The sequence below is a fragment of the Pan troglodytes genome, chromosome X (genome assembly GCF_028858775.2).
Source record: "Pan troglodytes isolate AG18354 chromosome X, NHGRI_mPanTro3-v2.0_pri, whole genome shotgun sequence".
Taxonomy (NCBI): Eukaryota; Metazoa; Chordata; class Mammalia; order Primates; family Hominidae; genus Pan; species Pan troglodytes.
The window spans coordinates 33,791,387-33,804,708 of record NC_072421.2 but is presented as its reverse complement, the minus strand read 5'-3'; the positions used below and the strand labels follow the sequence as shown (position 1 = coordinate 33,804,708).

Genomic DNA, 13,322 nt, shown 5'->3' with positions numbered 1-13,322 from the left:
CAAATTTTGTAAAATGCAAAACCCTACAGATTCAAGGAGCTGAGTATACAGGATAAACCCAAAGAAACTCATGCTTAGAAGCATCATAGTCAAATGTCTGAAAACTAGTTATATATTTTTTTAAAAAAAGTCTTAAAAACAGTGAAAGAGAAAAAGACACTTTATCTATAGGCAAAAAAGTTCAAATGGCAGAGGATTTCTTATGTGAAACCATGAAAGCCCGAAGGAAGAAGTATGACATTTTTCAAGTGATGAAAGGAGAGAACTGTCAACTTCCAGAAAATAGAAGAGGAGGCAACACTTCCAAATGTACTTTATGAGGAAGAAGTATTTTGATAATAAAACCAGGTAAGCACAGTAGAAGAGTCAACAAATTACAGACCGATAAAACTCATGGATATAGAGACAAAAAGCCTTAACAAATTTTTACACATTATATTAAGAAGCTAAAGAAGAATAATCACTTGATCATATCAATTGATGGAGGGGAAAAAACGTTTGACAAAATTCAGTGCCCCATTTATGATAAAAGCTCCCAAAAAACTAACAATGGAGGAGAGCGTCCTCAACTTGGAAAAGAATAACTACAGAAATCTTATAGCTAACATTGTAATAATAATGAAAGAATTTACACCTTTCTTCCTAATATTAGGATTAAGGCAAAGACGGTTGCTTTCAGCCCTACTATTATTCATAGTACTGGAAGTTCTAGCTAGTGTAAAAATGCAAGAAAAGTAGATAAAAGCATACAAATCAGGAAGGAAAAGTTATACTGTCTCCATTTGCAGATGTTATGATGATCTATGTAAAATCCCAGGTATTCTACAAAGTTACTCTTAGAAATGATGAGTTTGTTAAGGTCTTAGGATACAAGATCAACTTATAAAAGTCAATTGCTAATCAATGAATATGAAGTTTCATTCATATAAGATGAATAAGTTCTAGAGATCTGCTGTACAACATTGTATCTATATGTAACAATACAGCATTATAATTTAAGAATCTGTTCGTTGGGTAGATCTCATATTAAATCTTATCACAGTAAAATAATTATTAAAAATTAATTGTATTTTTGTATACAAGCAATTAACTACTGAAACCCAAAATTTTTCACATAGTATCTTGCAGTCACTCTGAAACAATGAAATACTTATGAATCTAATAAAACATTTACCAGATCTATATACTACAAACTAAAAAGCTAAGGAAATAATGCAAAGACTTAAATAAACGGAGATATATACTGTATTAATGGAATTGCAGGATACAACATAGTAAATATATCAATTCTTCCAAAACTAATCTATAGTTTGAATGCAATTCCTATCAAAACATCAGTAAAACATTTTTGTCTATTTGGACACCCTCCAAATTGCTTGAATTCTATTTGTCTTATTTTTTCTGGTCCTAGTGCCTATAAACTCACTCACAAACTAGCATATTTTCCCATTGGACTTAACTAAAGAGATTTTTTAAACACCTAAGAAATATATGCCTTATAATATGGGTAACATTTCAACCAATATGGATCACTGTGGAAAAAGGAAGTAGAAATGATCCAGAATGATTTTTTCCCTAATCAATAAATTTGTGAATTTTATATAAGTATATTACCTAATAAGCCTGTTTCTCTTCAACTTATTTGTCCTGTGAAGCTGCATTAATCATAATGCTTGGAATTATGTTAAATAATCAAACAAGTTGGGAAAATGACCCTGCACTTCCAAAGTAATATAAAATAATGTCTTTAGGGTTTCCAATTATTTAAGAATTAACTCCTTGTTCACTTTACGTTTACCATATTCAGTTCTTTCTAATTAATATGCCATCTATTTAATAACACAAGGATGACTGGTTAATATTGGAATATAATCATGGGCCAGTCTTCATTTTACAACATGTATCATCTAAGTGTAGACAAAAAAAAGTAATTTAAAAAAATGTGTATGAGTTCACTGTAGTAAAAATTATGCTTTCTATTTTTGAAAAATGTATGTCTAATTAATTCATCCGTAAACAATTGTAATTTTATTAAAATTTTAAAAAAATAATTTCAACTTTCATTTTGAATCGGGGGTACATGTTCAGGAGTTTGTTACAAGGGCATATTGTGTGATGTGGAGGTTTGGGGTACTGATGATCCAGTCACCCAGGTAGTGAGCATTGTACCCAGTAGGTAGTTTTTCAGCTCACACCCCCTTCCCTCCATTCCCCCTCTAGTAGTCCCCAGTATCTATTGTTCCCATCTTTATGTCCACTGTGTACTCAGTGTTTTGCTCCCATTTATGAGTGAGAACATGCAGTATTTGGTTTTCTGTTCCTGTGTTAATTTGCATAGGATAATGGCCTCCAGCTGCATTCATCTTGCTGCAAAGTACATGATTTCATTCTTTTTCATGACCATGCAGCTAACCAAGGAGGTGAAAGAACTATACGAGGAGAACTACAAAACACTGCTGAAAGAAATCAGAGACAACACAAATAAATGCAAAACATTTCATGCTCTTGGATTGGAAGAATAAATATTGTTAAAATGGCCATACTGCCCATAGCAATTTACGGATTCAATGCTAATCTTATCAAACGACCAACGTCAGTTTTCATTTTTCATTTTCATTAGAAAAGACTAATCCAAATTTGTGTGGAACCGAAAGAGCCCATAGAGCCAAAGCAATCTTAAGCTAAAAGAATAAAGCAAGAGGCATCACACTACCTGACTTCAAACTATACTATAAGCCTACAGTAACCCAAACAGCATGGTACTGGTACAAAAACAGACCATAGACCAATGGAACAGAATAGTGAACCCAGAAACAAAGCGACACACCTATAACCATCTGATCTTTGACTAAGTCAACAAAAATAAGCAATGGGGAAAGGACCTCCTATTCAATAGATGGTGCTGGGAAAACTGGCTGGCCACATGCAGAAGATTGAAATTGGACCTCTACTTTTCATTATATACAAAAATCAACTGACGGTGAACTAAAGGTTTAAATATAAGACCTCATACTGTAAAAAATCCTAGAAGAAAACCTAGGAAGTACCCTTTTTTACATTGGTCTTGGCAAAGAATTTATGACTAAGTCCCCAAAAGCCATTGCAACAAAAACAAAAATTGACAAGTGGAACTTGACTAAGCCAAAGAGCTTCTGCAAAGCAAAAGAAACATCAACAAAGTAAACAGACAAAGAATGGGAGAAAATATTCACAAAATATGCATCTGACAAAGGCCTAGTATCCAGAATCTATAAGAAACTTAAGTCAACAAACCAAATACAAATACATTCATTAAAAATGGGCAAAGTATATGAACAGACACTTTTTTTTTTTTGGAGATAGGGTCTTGCTCTTAGTCCAGGCTGAAGTGCAGTGGCACAGTCTCGGCTCACTGCAAACTTCACCTCCCCTGCTCAAGCGATTCTCCAGCCTCAGCCTCCTGAGTGGCTGTGATGACAGGCGCCTGCCATCACGGCTGTATCTTTTTTAGAGATGGGGTTTCACCATGTCGCCCTGGCTGGTCTTGAACTCCTGAGCTCAAAGTGATCTGCCTGCCTCAGCTTCTCAAAGTAATAGAATTACAGGCATGAGCTAACACACCCGGCCTGAACAGACACTTCTTGAAAGAAGACATACAAGCGGCCAACAAGCATATAACATTTTTTAACAACGTAAACATTTTAAAATGTGCTTCTTTCTACAAACTGGCCGAGTGTGGTGGCTCATGCCTATAATCCCAGCTCCTGGGGAGGCTGAGGCAGGAGGATTACTTGAGGCCAGAAGTTAAAGACCAGCCTGCGCAACATAACAAGACCCTGTCTCTAAAAATAATATTAAATTAGCTGAATATGGTGGCATTCACCTGTAGACCCAGCTACTCAGAAGATTGAGGCAGGAGGATCACTTGAGCCCAGGAGTTTGAGACTGTAACGAGCTATGATTGTGTCGCTACACTCCAGCCTGGATGACAGAGCAAGCCTCCATCTCTTAAATGAAAATTTCTTAAAAAGCAAAAACAAACAGGAAAAGAACTGGTTTTGGAAACTCTGCTGTTTTCCTTTTTTTGTCCAATCACATGCATAACAGACAGTAGTGCCATTATATTAGAAATATTAATATATCTAATCACAACACAAAGCACTGTGTAAAAAAGCCGAGTATGATGAAATAAATTAAAGATAACCTAAATATTGGACATATGTACTATGTTAATGAATTGGAGGAATCAATGTGGTAAAAACATCAATTCTTCCAAAATGTATTCATAATTTTAATGCAATTCCTATCAAAATTCTACCTGAAAGATATTCTGTAGATAGATCTGTAGATCTATTTGTAGATAAACTTATTCTAAAATTTATATGGTAAGTTATAACCACACTCTTGGACATGAATCTAGAGAAATGAAAAATAAAAAACTACATGATTGTTTTGCAGCTTTATTTGTAGTGGCCAAACCCTGGAAACAACGAAAATATCCCACAGTATGTGAATAAAGTAACTATAGAACATCCATGCCATGAACTACTACTCAGCAATAAAAGGAAATAAGCTACTGATGACAACTTAAATGGATCTCAAGTACATAATGCCAAAAAAAAAAGCCAATCTCAAAAGGTTACATACCAAATCATTGCATTTCTCTAATATTCTTAAAATGACAAAATTACAGTGATGGAGAACAAATTGATTGGTACCAGGCTTTAGGGATATTTAGGGAGGGTGACTGGTGTGACTGTAAAGGGGTAGCATGAGGCAAATCTCTGTGGTGATGAAACAGGCGTTTATTTGTGGAGGTTGAGGTTACACAAATCAGTGATGAAATAGAAATATATATACATATCAATGTCAGTTTCCTGGTTTTGACACTGAATTGTAGTTATTGTAGGATACTGAATTGTAGTTATTGTAGGATACTGAATTGTAGATATTGTAGTTAATCTTTGGGAGAAACTGGGTGAAGGGTACATGGGATCTCTGTATACTGTCCCTGCAAATTCCTGTGAATCCATAAGTATTTGAAAATAACAAGTTAAAATAAATTTTTTAAAATTCTGTGACAGTTATTAAAAATGGAAATTTGAGCAAGTTCCTTTATTATGGGGCTAATAAGACCTAAAAGATGTAGTTATTCTGAGGACTAAAGGAGAAAGATAAGTGATTAAGGGACACAAGAAAGTACTGTGGTGACACAGTCTGAACTGGAATTCAATTTGTTTGGTCTAAATTTTATTTTACGTGCCTTTCACTTTTCCAGTTATTGTAAGCATATATTTGCACCAGGATTATAAAATCTTAAGGGAAGTATATGCATTCCACACAATGCAGAAATCATTATAGGTGCCAAATAAATTCTGATTATCAACCAAGGCTGAATGGCAATTAAATGTATCTCAGGGCATTCAGATCCATCAGGATTTGGTGCTTTAGACATTACCCAGGACACATCTTTGTTACATTTAGAACCACAGTTGTTTTTAGAAACATACACTTTAGGGTTTCTCAAAGTTGACCATGCATTAGAATCACCGGTAAAATACAGAGTGCTGTGTCCCAACCCCAGAATTTCTGAGTTTTGAGGTCTCGTGTTAACTTGCATTTCTCAGAAGTTCCCACGTGATGTTGATGTTGGTTTGGGACTGACAAGTTGTATTCATGCCTTGGCCTAAACAAGGGTTTATGTTTGTAGAAAACTCACAGTACAAGATACAAAGGGCACTTATACTCTGGGCAATATTGTACCTCATAGCATAGAGGGACACTGATGCTAACATGTAGACTTAGAGCCAAATCAGCCCCAAAACAATTTTTTCATTTTTTCTATGTTGTTTTATGAAAATTTTGCTTATATGCATATTTAGACAACCACACTGAGAGGAAAGGAGGTGACCTAGGGAAAAGAATGTCTTAAATTAAAATTAGGCCTTATGTTTTATCTCATACACCTTTTGCTGGGGAAAATAGCAATGTTATGACAATAATATTCTAAAACACAAAATGTATATATAATTAACTATTAAGGTAAACATCACAGTCTGACTCAATATTTTTTTAATTTTTATCTATTACTCATTGCAGTCGCAAGCTGTTGAATGTTTGACATAGAAAAATGAGTCTGTCACTTTAACAAATGGTACAATAAAAACACTCAAACAAAAATTTTAGTAGGGATTATTATAACTATAAAAAGAATATCTTTCTTTAAAAAACGTTAACAATGTTTTCTATCAATTTTGGGCTCACCTGTTGCATAAAAGTAATAAGGAACAAGGTGAAGAAGGCTTCTATTGGCAAAGAATGATTTACATGCTGAATGACATAATACAACTGTATTCACTTAATACAGAAAACAAGCCTCTATTCAGAACCATTAAATGATCATTAACTCAATGTCTAAAAAAATGGTGTTTTAAGAATTGGCACCAGAGAAATGGAAGAAAGAATAATTTGTTAGTAAAGAAGTTTTATCATAATTCACAACTGAAATTTAGGATTTGAGAAAAATTTCTTTGCTGCATTGTAAGAGTATTCTTTATTTTAGCAGGAAAACATGTCCCATGAGACCTATACACACACACATTCTGCCTTCAGAATTCAGCTGCTGCATTCTGCTGCTGCTTCTCTTATTCAGACTGTTGGCATCATCAATACATAACTTTTGATTGAATCCCAAGGGGAAACAATAACTTTGGTAGACAGTGGATACATAACAACTGCATAGATTATTCTGGGCATTTCTTTTTATTTGGTAGAGTGAAATTTTTGGTGTTGTTGAGAGGATAAAAAAGGCATTTAAAAGTCAATTTTGAATCCGGATTTTCTGCTCTGTTATAAATTCACATGAAAGTTACAGAAAGTATTGTTATGCTTTTGTACTGAATAGTTTTTGTGTTTAGAAGGCTTTAAAAGCAAGTACTATGTCCACTGTGCTATTCTGGTTTGGATATTAATCAGAACACAGTTGAGCATTATTTGAATTCACAGAGCTTGCCATGCTGGAAGCACAACCTTATATGTAGTGACCATGGACAGTCCTATTATGGGAAACCAACTTGAGAGAGAAGGCGGGTCACTTGCTTGTGCGCAGGTCCTGGAATTTGAAATATCCGGGGGCCTCTACAGAATCCTGGCATCAGTTACTGTGTTGACTCACTCAGTGTTGGGATCACTCACTTTCCCCCTACAGGACTCAGATCTGGGAGGCAATTACCTTCAGAGAAAAACGAATAGGAAAAACTGAAGTGTTACTTTTTTTAAAGCTGCTGAAGTTTGTTGGTTTCTCATTGTTTTTAAGCCTACTGGAGCAATAAAGTTTGAAGAACTTTTACCAGGTTTTTTTTATCGCTGCCTTGATATACACTTTTCAAAATGCTTTGGTGGGAAGAAGTAGAGGACTGTTGTAAGTACAAAGTAACTAAAAATATATTTTACTGTGGCATAACGTTTAGTTTGTGACAAGCTCACTAATTAGGTAGATTGATTTTAAATTATCACAGTAGTTTGCAAAGAAGCATAAATGTTATATATACTGCATATATATATGTATTTATTCAGGAATATATGTTTTTCATTGGGAAAACTTTTCAAGAGAAATGGAGTTTAAAAGTTTTTCTTTGCGATAGAACTAAACACATGATTTCTTGATTAATAAACCACTGCAGTAATAGAATATGCAGAATGTCATTTGACTATAACAGATTTATTTTGATTGCTGTGAGATAGTTTGTATATCTGAGTTATTATTTTGATTAGTTGATACTTCCGTATTTAGTAACAGTTACATAAAGCTTACTGACCTGACATATATTCTCAATTGAACTAACTACTGTATAGGAACTACATGGAGGCCTAAAAGTTAGAAAAAGTTTCTCTGACACATCATGGATAAAATAAAGAATAAAATGAGTTGGGATGGATAATTGAAGGATGTGAAAAGTATTGATAAAGATTTAATTTTAATGTTTCTTACTCACATTTACTATTTCAAATGCTCTTTTCTGTAGCATATCATGATAATTATTTCAAATAATGATGTGATCTATGCTATCAAATGATCAGATGATTTCTTGGGTAAACGACATACAAACTTGAGGAACTCCTAATTATATTTCGTAGTAAAGTCACCTTGTTGTTTCATGTCTATTATGAGCTAGCTTTTCAGTTCAATTTTTTAGTTTGTCTTTCATATAGAAATACAACTATTTCGTTTATTTTTAAGAAAGTCATGATGACTAATGAAGGATTTAAAAATGGACTGTGGCACAACAGTAAAAATAATATATGATAAGGACTGTGTGTCCCGAAGAGATGGGAGTTTATCTCTTCCCCACCCATCTTTGACTTGTGGAGTATAGTTATTCTAAAATAGATATGAGGGCAATGCCTATAATTAAGAGTGAAAAAATAAATCTCTCCAAATAAGTAAGGCTCCACAACTACTAAAAAAAAGGCAGAAGTTTTGCCACTGTGAAAAATTTGTGGAAATAAGTTAACGTTGTCCATGTATTGAGTCACATTAAAAGCTACCAGATTTTATAATACAATATTTACTTACATTGTTGGCTTGCTTCATAAACTTCTTTTGGTGAACATCATTATTACTTTTAGATTGAAAAACTATTATATTTACTATCATTACAAATATATGCATGGCATATATCTGTTGTTTGCAATATACACATATACACACACATTTTTATTTGTTGTTTTTATTTCTTTGATATATGTAACATAAATACTATCAAAATCACTAATGATTAGATATATATATATATATTCTACATAATTAACATCATATACCAGTATATAGAGCAATTTTGAAAGAATATATGTAATTTTGCTGAAATTAAGCAAGGTAAACCTACACTCTGCTTTGTCATAGATATTCAAATAACTTTCAATTCTTAGAATGCGAAGAAAGGTAATCTTTTTGGGACATGCCCTGTAGGACTTTTTCACGCTGCATTTAAAAAATCATCAAGTAATGCCTATGCAACATGACAATGAGTTTGGTAAGAAAAAACGGAGATACACTCAGGGCTATATTATACATTAAATTTTGCTGTTTGACAGCATACTGCTACTTGGATGTTTGACATTTGAATCCAGTTTGTAAATTTGCCTTAGTTTGGTAAACTTACAAAAGTACGTTTTGTTGTTTTTTAACCAAAACAGTTACCCTTTAAAAGAGATCACTGTATTGTCAAACATATTGTATTGTTTACTTTTAGAATTACTCAAATAATGCATTGTAAAGAATTATTCAAATAGTGTACTGCAAATAGACATTTCATTTGAACATATTTAAATGATGTAAGTCTTCTGAGGTCTAATAAAATCACCTTTTAGAATTTCATTTGCAGAATCTTTTAAAGACATCTTAACTACGAAAAAGAGATTGCTGATCTAAATTGATGATATACTGTTAATACAAAGCTTTTGGTGTATCTTACATGACATAACATTATGAAAAATACAATAGAGTATGTCATATAGATGTTACTCTAAACTTTAAAGAAAGACTACAAAGTGTTTTATGCATAATTACATTATTTAAGGGGAAAAAGGTGTTGGTTGACACTATTCCAGCTAGGCAGTACTGAATTGCAAATTCATCATTTGGGCAGAGATATTAATACAGCTTCCTCTTTATTCCTATAGCATTCATTTGAAATCCCTGTACTCCATGTCATTTGCTACATATGAAACAAATTGTCAAGTTTTTAACCACTTGTGTAGTTTAATAAAAGAGATTAAAATCATTGTCTTGGAAACATCAGGTGTTTTTCAAAATTCTATTTTATTATCTTTCATCAAAATTTTATCTCAAGAGTAAAACAAAGTCATTTCCCAAACTTTCCTTCTCCTTCCACCTTCTATTGTAATATTTTCCTAACTTATTAAAAATGATTTATCATACTTTTTCATCAACTCTTTATTTCATCACACATACAAGAAACACAGTATTTTGGTATGAGTATATATATTTATATATATGCACATTTATATGCATTCAAATCACAGGGTATAAAGTTTCCTAAGAGGGTCTAATTAGAAATTAACCTTTCTTTAAAGATAATTTTCTGTTCATTTTTCTAAATTTTCTATTTTAAACACACATCATTTTTTAAGGAATTGACAAATGAGGCTAATGTACCTTCCCTGTCTGACAACACAGAACGAACCAGGAAGAAAGGATTTATGGGGCCTGAGGTTATACAATTGGGGGTGCTATTTTAAGAAAAATAATAGAAAATTAGATACAGCCTTGGGAGGGGCCCCTCATGTAAGTAAGGCTTTAATAGTTTCTTGGGAAATCACCTCTGTATGAAGAGATGTGTTGAGATTGAATCTTTTCCCAGTTACATTTTAAAATAAAATTGATGCTGGTTATATTTCTTTAGAGCATTTATTATTTCTCAAAGACAACCTTTTATTTAATGCAGATTAGAGAGTTAAAAGAATTTATAATGGTAGGAATTTGACATTTCTGCCTTTCATTCTGAAAAGATACATTGATTAAAGTGATGTCAAACTCAGTTAATGGAGGCGGTGCAGTTATTTGAAATATACAGGGTATATAATTTGAAGGCATGCCAAATCACAATGACAAGGAATAATGATGACCTTGGTTTATTTTTATACAGTACATTCAGGTTTTGATTGGATTCAGAGAGAGGCAATGGTTTTCTTTCTCACAAAGTCCTGCTATAGTCCTAGGAGGTTTGTGTTCTGTTATCAGGGCAGTTGGTTCGTATTGGAATATTTTTTTGGGAAGGTCATGGGCTGCAATGTGGGAAATAAACCTTTTTATTAAATGCAACCAGGTTTCATAGCAGAATTTCATGAAAATATTTCCCCTTGTAGAGTGTGCTCAATGCAGTGTACTGATCTTCAAAAAACAAACAAACCAAGCAAATAAATAGTTTGTAGTCTTCACCTTTTCCCTACTTAAAACATCTATTAGTTAGACTTCCTTGGGGTTTCATGCTATAAAATATTGACATATGTTTGGAGTTCTGAAGTTTCATTTTAATACAGATATCAAAGTTAAAATGGCAACACCATGGGATAATTTATTATTTTACCAAGTTTGGAGGGTTTTTTCTATTTATGTCACTTATAGAATTGTCCCTAAAATCCTTGCAAAATTTCAAGCTCCCTCTACTTAATACTAAAAGTGAATGTGTCTTCCAGAGATTCTGATAACCCCTTCGAATGGGAGAGTAACTCTGCTATTTGTGAATCACTCCTATACTAAATATAGTTCCAAGATTAAAAGCTAAAATGATTGTGTTTATTTTTGCATGAAATTTTTTCATGAAAGGCTTGATAGTATAAAAAGTCTGTTTCCCTCATATATTACAGCATATTATAGCATTCAATGTGCCTTCTTAAACCAGATGGCTCCTCTAGAGATTCTGAAATACTTTAACACCCAGGGCATAGCCTTTCTCTTTCCCCATTCAAGATTACTTCCTTGAATATGGCCCAACAAAAAGACCAAAAAAATACATTTGGCTCCAGTGTTTTAAGGGCATATAAATTTTCTTAAGCACAATTCTGATAGGCAGCAGACAAATGAGAATGAGGAAGGGAAATGGCTCTGCTGTCTTATGCTTAAAAGTGTCCTCATATAGAGAGAAACAACACACCCTGGGGCCTTTCGGAGGGTAGAGGGTTGGAGGAGGAAGAGGATCAGGAAAAGCAACTAATGGGTACTAGGCTTGATACCTGGGTGACGAAATAATCTGTACAGCAAACCCCCATGGCACAAGTTTACCTATGTAACAAACCTGCACTTGTAGCCCTGAACTTAAAAGTTAAAAAAATAAAAATAAAAAGAGTCTTCATCTCACGGCCATACAACCTCTACCTCATTCCCATTAAAAACACAAAGATCAGTACTCCCTCTTTTATAGCTCACATCTTCTGTTTAGGCTGCCATTTTAAGGGATAATTTCTATTCAACTCTGAGCTCGATCTTTATTTTAATCTGATATCACTCGTTCAAAATACTTGGGAATTTCTGTAGGCAACGGAACACACAGAGCAATTTTCTGGAGGCCTACAACCTCTGAAGGGGACTTTGCGTAGTATATGTAATGATAGTAAGCCCTGAGAAAACCGATGTTCTTAGCAGTCTGGATTTGGTTTAGAAATCAATGTATTCCTGCTTTCTTTTGTGATCTTTTGCCTTCTCCCTCAATGCCTCACTTTCACTTTGTCATTATGAACCCCATTCCTCACTAATGGGAACTGGGGGAGAATGGACAATGATCCTTTAATTGAAATGGAGCTGTCATTTCCTTGCCATGCTGATAAAATGTTGTTGCTGTTGTTGTTTGTTGTTGTTCTTAAATGACTCTTTCAGAATTTTTAACTCAGTATTTTGATTACATACCATTTTAAGAAAATAATTGTCCATAAATTAAAAATGCTAGCAAATTGATGAATTGATTTTCTCATGCCAATTTTGAAATCTGAAATATATCTAAGACTGGTGAATAATATCTAGGTCTAATTGCCATTTGAATAAAAGAATCTGAGGAAGAGCTTTGCCTTTATTTTTGTTTATTATTCATTTTAGTTCAGTTATTTATTTTAGTAGAAAAATGTGGTTGTGTCAATGAAGAGGAGGTACATTAAAATGCATTATTAAAGCCAATGCTTATCCATGTAATGAAATGAGAATGTAGATAGCTTAATGGGTTTTGGAGAGGATTAAGATAATTTTAAAGAAACTTCAAAAAATCAGATGCTCGAATCATGATGTTTTTTGTTTATATTTAATAAATATGAAAACCATACATGGGCATATCAACAATGAGGAATTCACATATATATCATGAAGTCTTTTGGTAATTTCTCAACTTTTAAATGTGTTGTCTTCACTATCATGAAAATTTTGATTTTTAAAAAAGGTCAGTGTTAGCTGAGCACAATTACCATTACGGTGTCCCATATTATTTCCAATTATGGGCAAATACAATGCTTACCCTTTAAATGTTTTTACCCTCTTCTTGGCTTTTCTTTTGTTTTGTTTTAAAGCGTTCTCCCTTCTTCCACTCTGCTTTTGGCTAAGACTGTCATAGAATCAGGACTATAAAAGGGCATAAACATCAGTAGCTTTTTTCTCATTCCTGGCACTCATCTTTATTTGCACACAACTTGTCTCTTCCTTTATCAGATTATGGTAGCAATAGTACCTTAGCCTGAGCTAAGTGCTGACTTAAAGGGCAAGGGAGTCAGTACACTGTTACAAGTGCAGATTTTAGCCTTGGAAGCTGTGTGAGGAAAAATTAAAGAAATAAGAAAGAAAA

General features: G+C 33.4%; 1 protein-coding gene across 13 annotated transcripts in view; it reads left to right on the top strand.

Annotated features, from left to right (window-relative positions):
* Positions 1-13,322, top strand: part of DMD (dystrophin) — a 2,616,526-nt gene that overhangs the window by 514,701 nt on the left and 2,088,503 nt on the right. The window contains exon 1 of one of the 13 annotated variants that reach the window (XM_016943538.3): positions 7,132-7,399. The exons of 11 other annotated variants lie outside the window; for them this stretch is intronic. In XM_016943538.3, coding sequence (XP_016799027.1) covers positions 7,369-7,399 — 31 coding nt within the window. In that variant the 5' untranslated portion in view covers positions 7,132-7,368. Of the gene's footprint in view, positions 1-7,131; positions 7,400-13,322 lie in introns of those variants that run through there. One more of the 13 variants, XM_063804911.1, reaches the window with a different exon arrangement.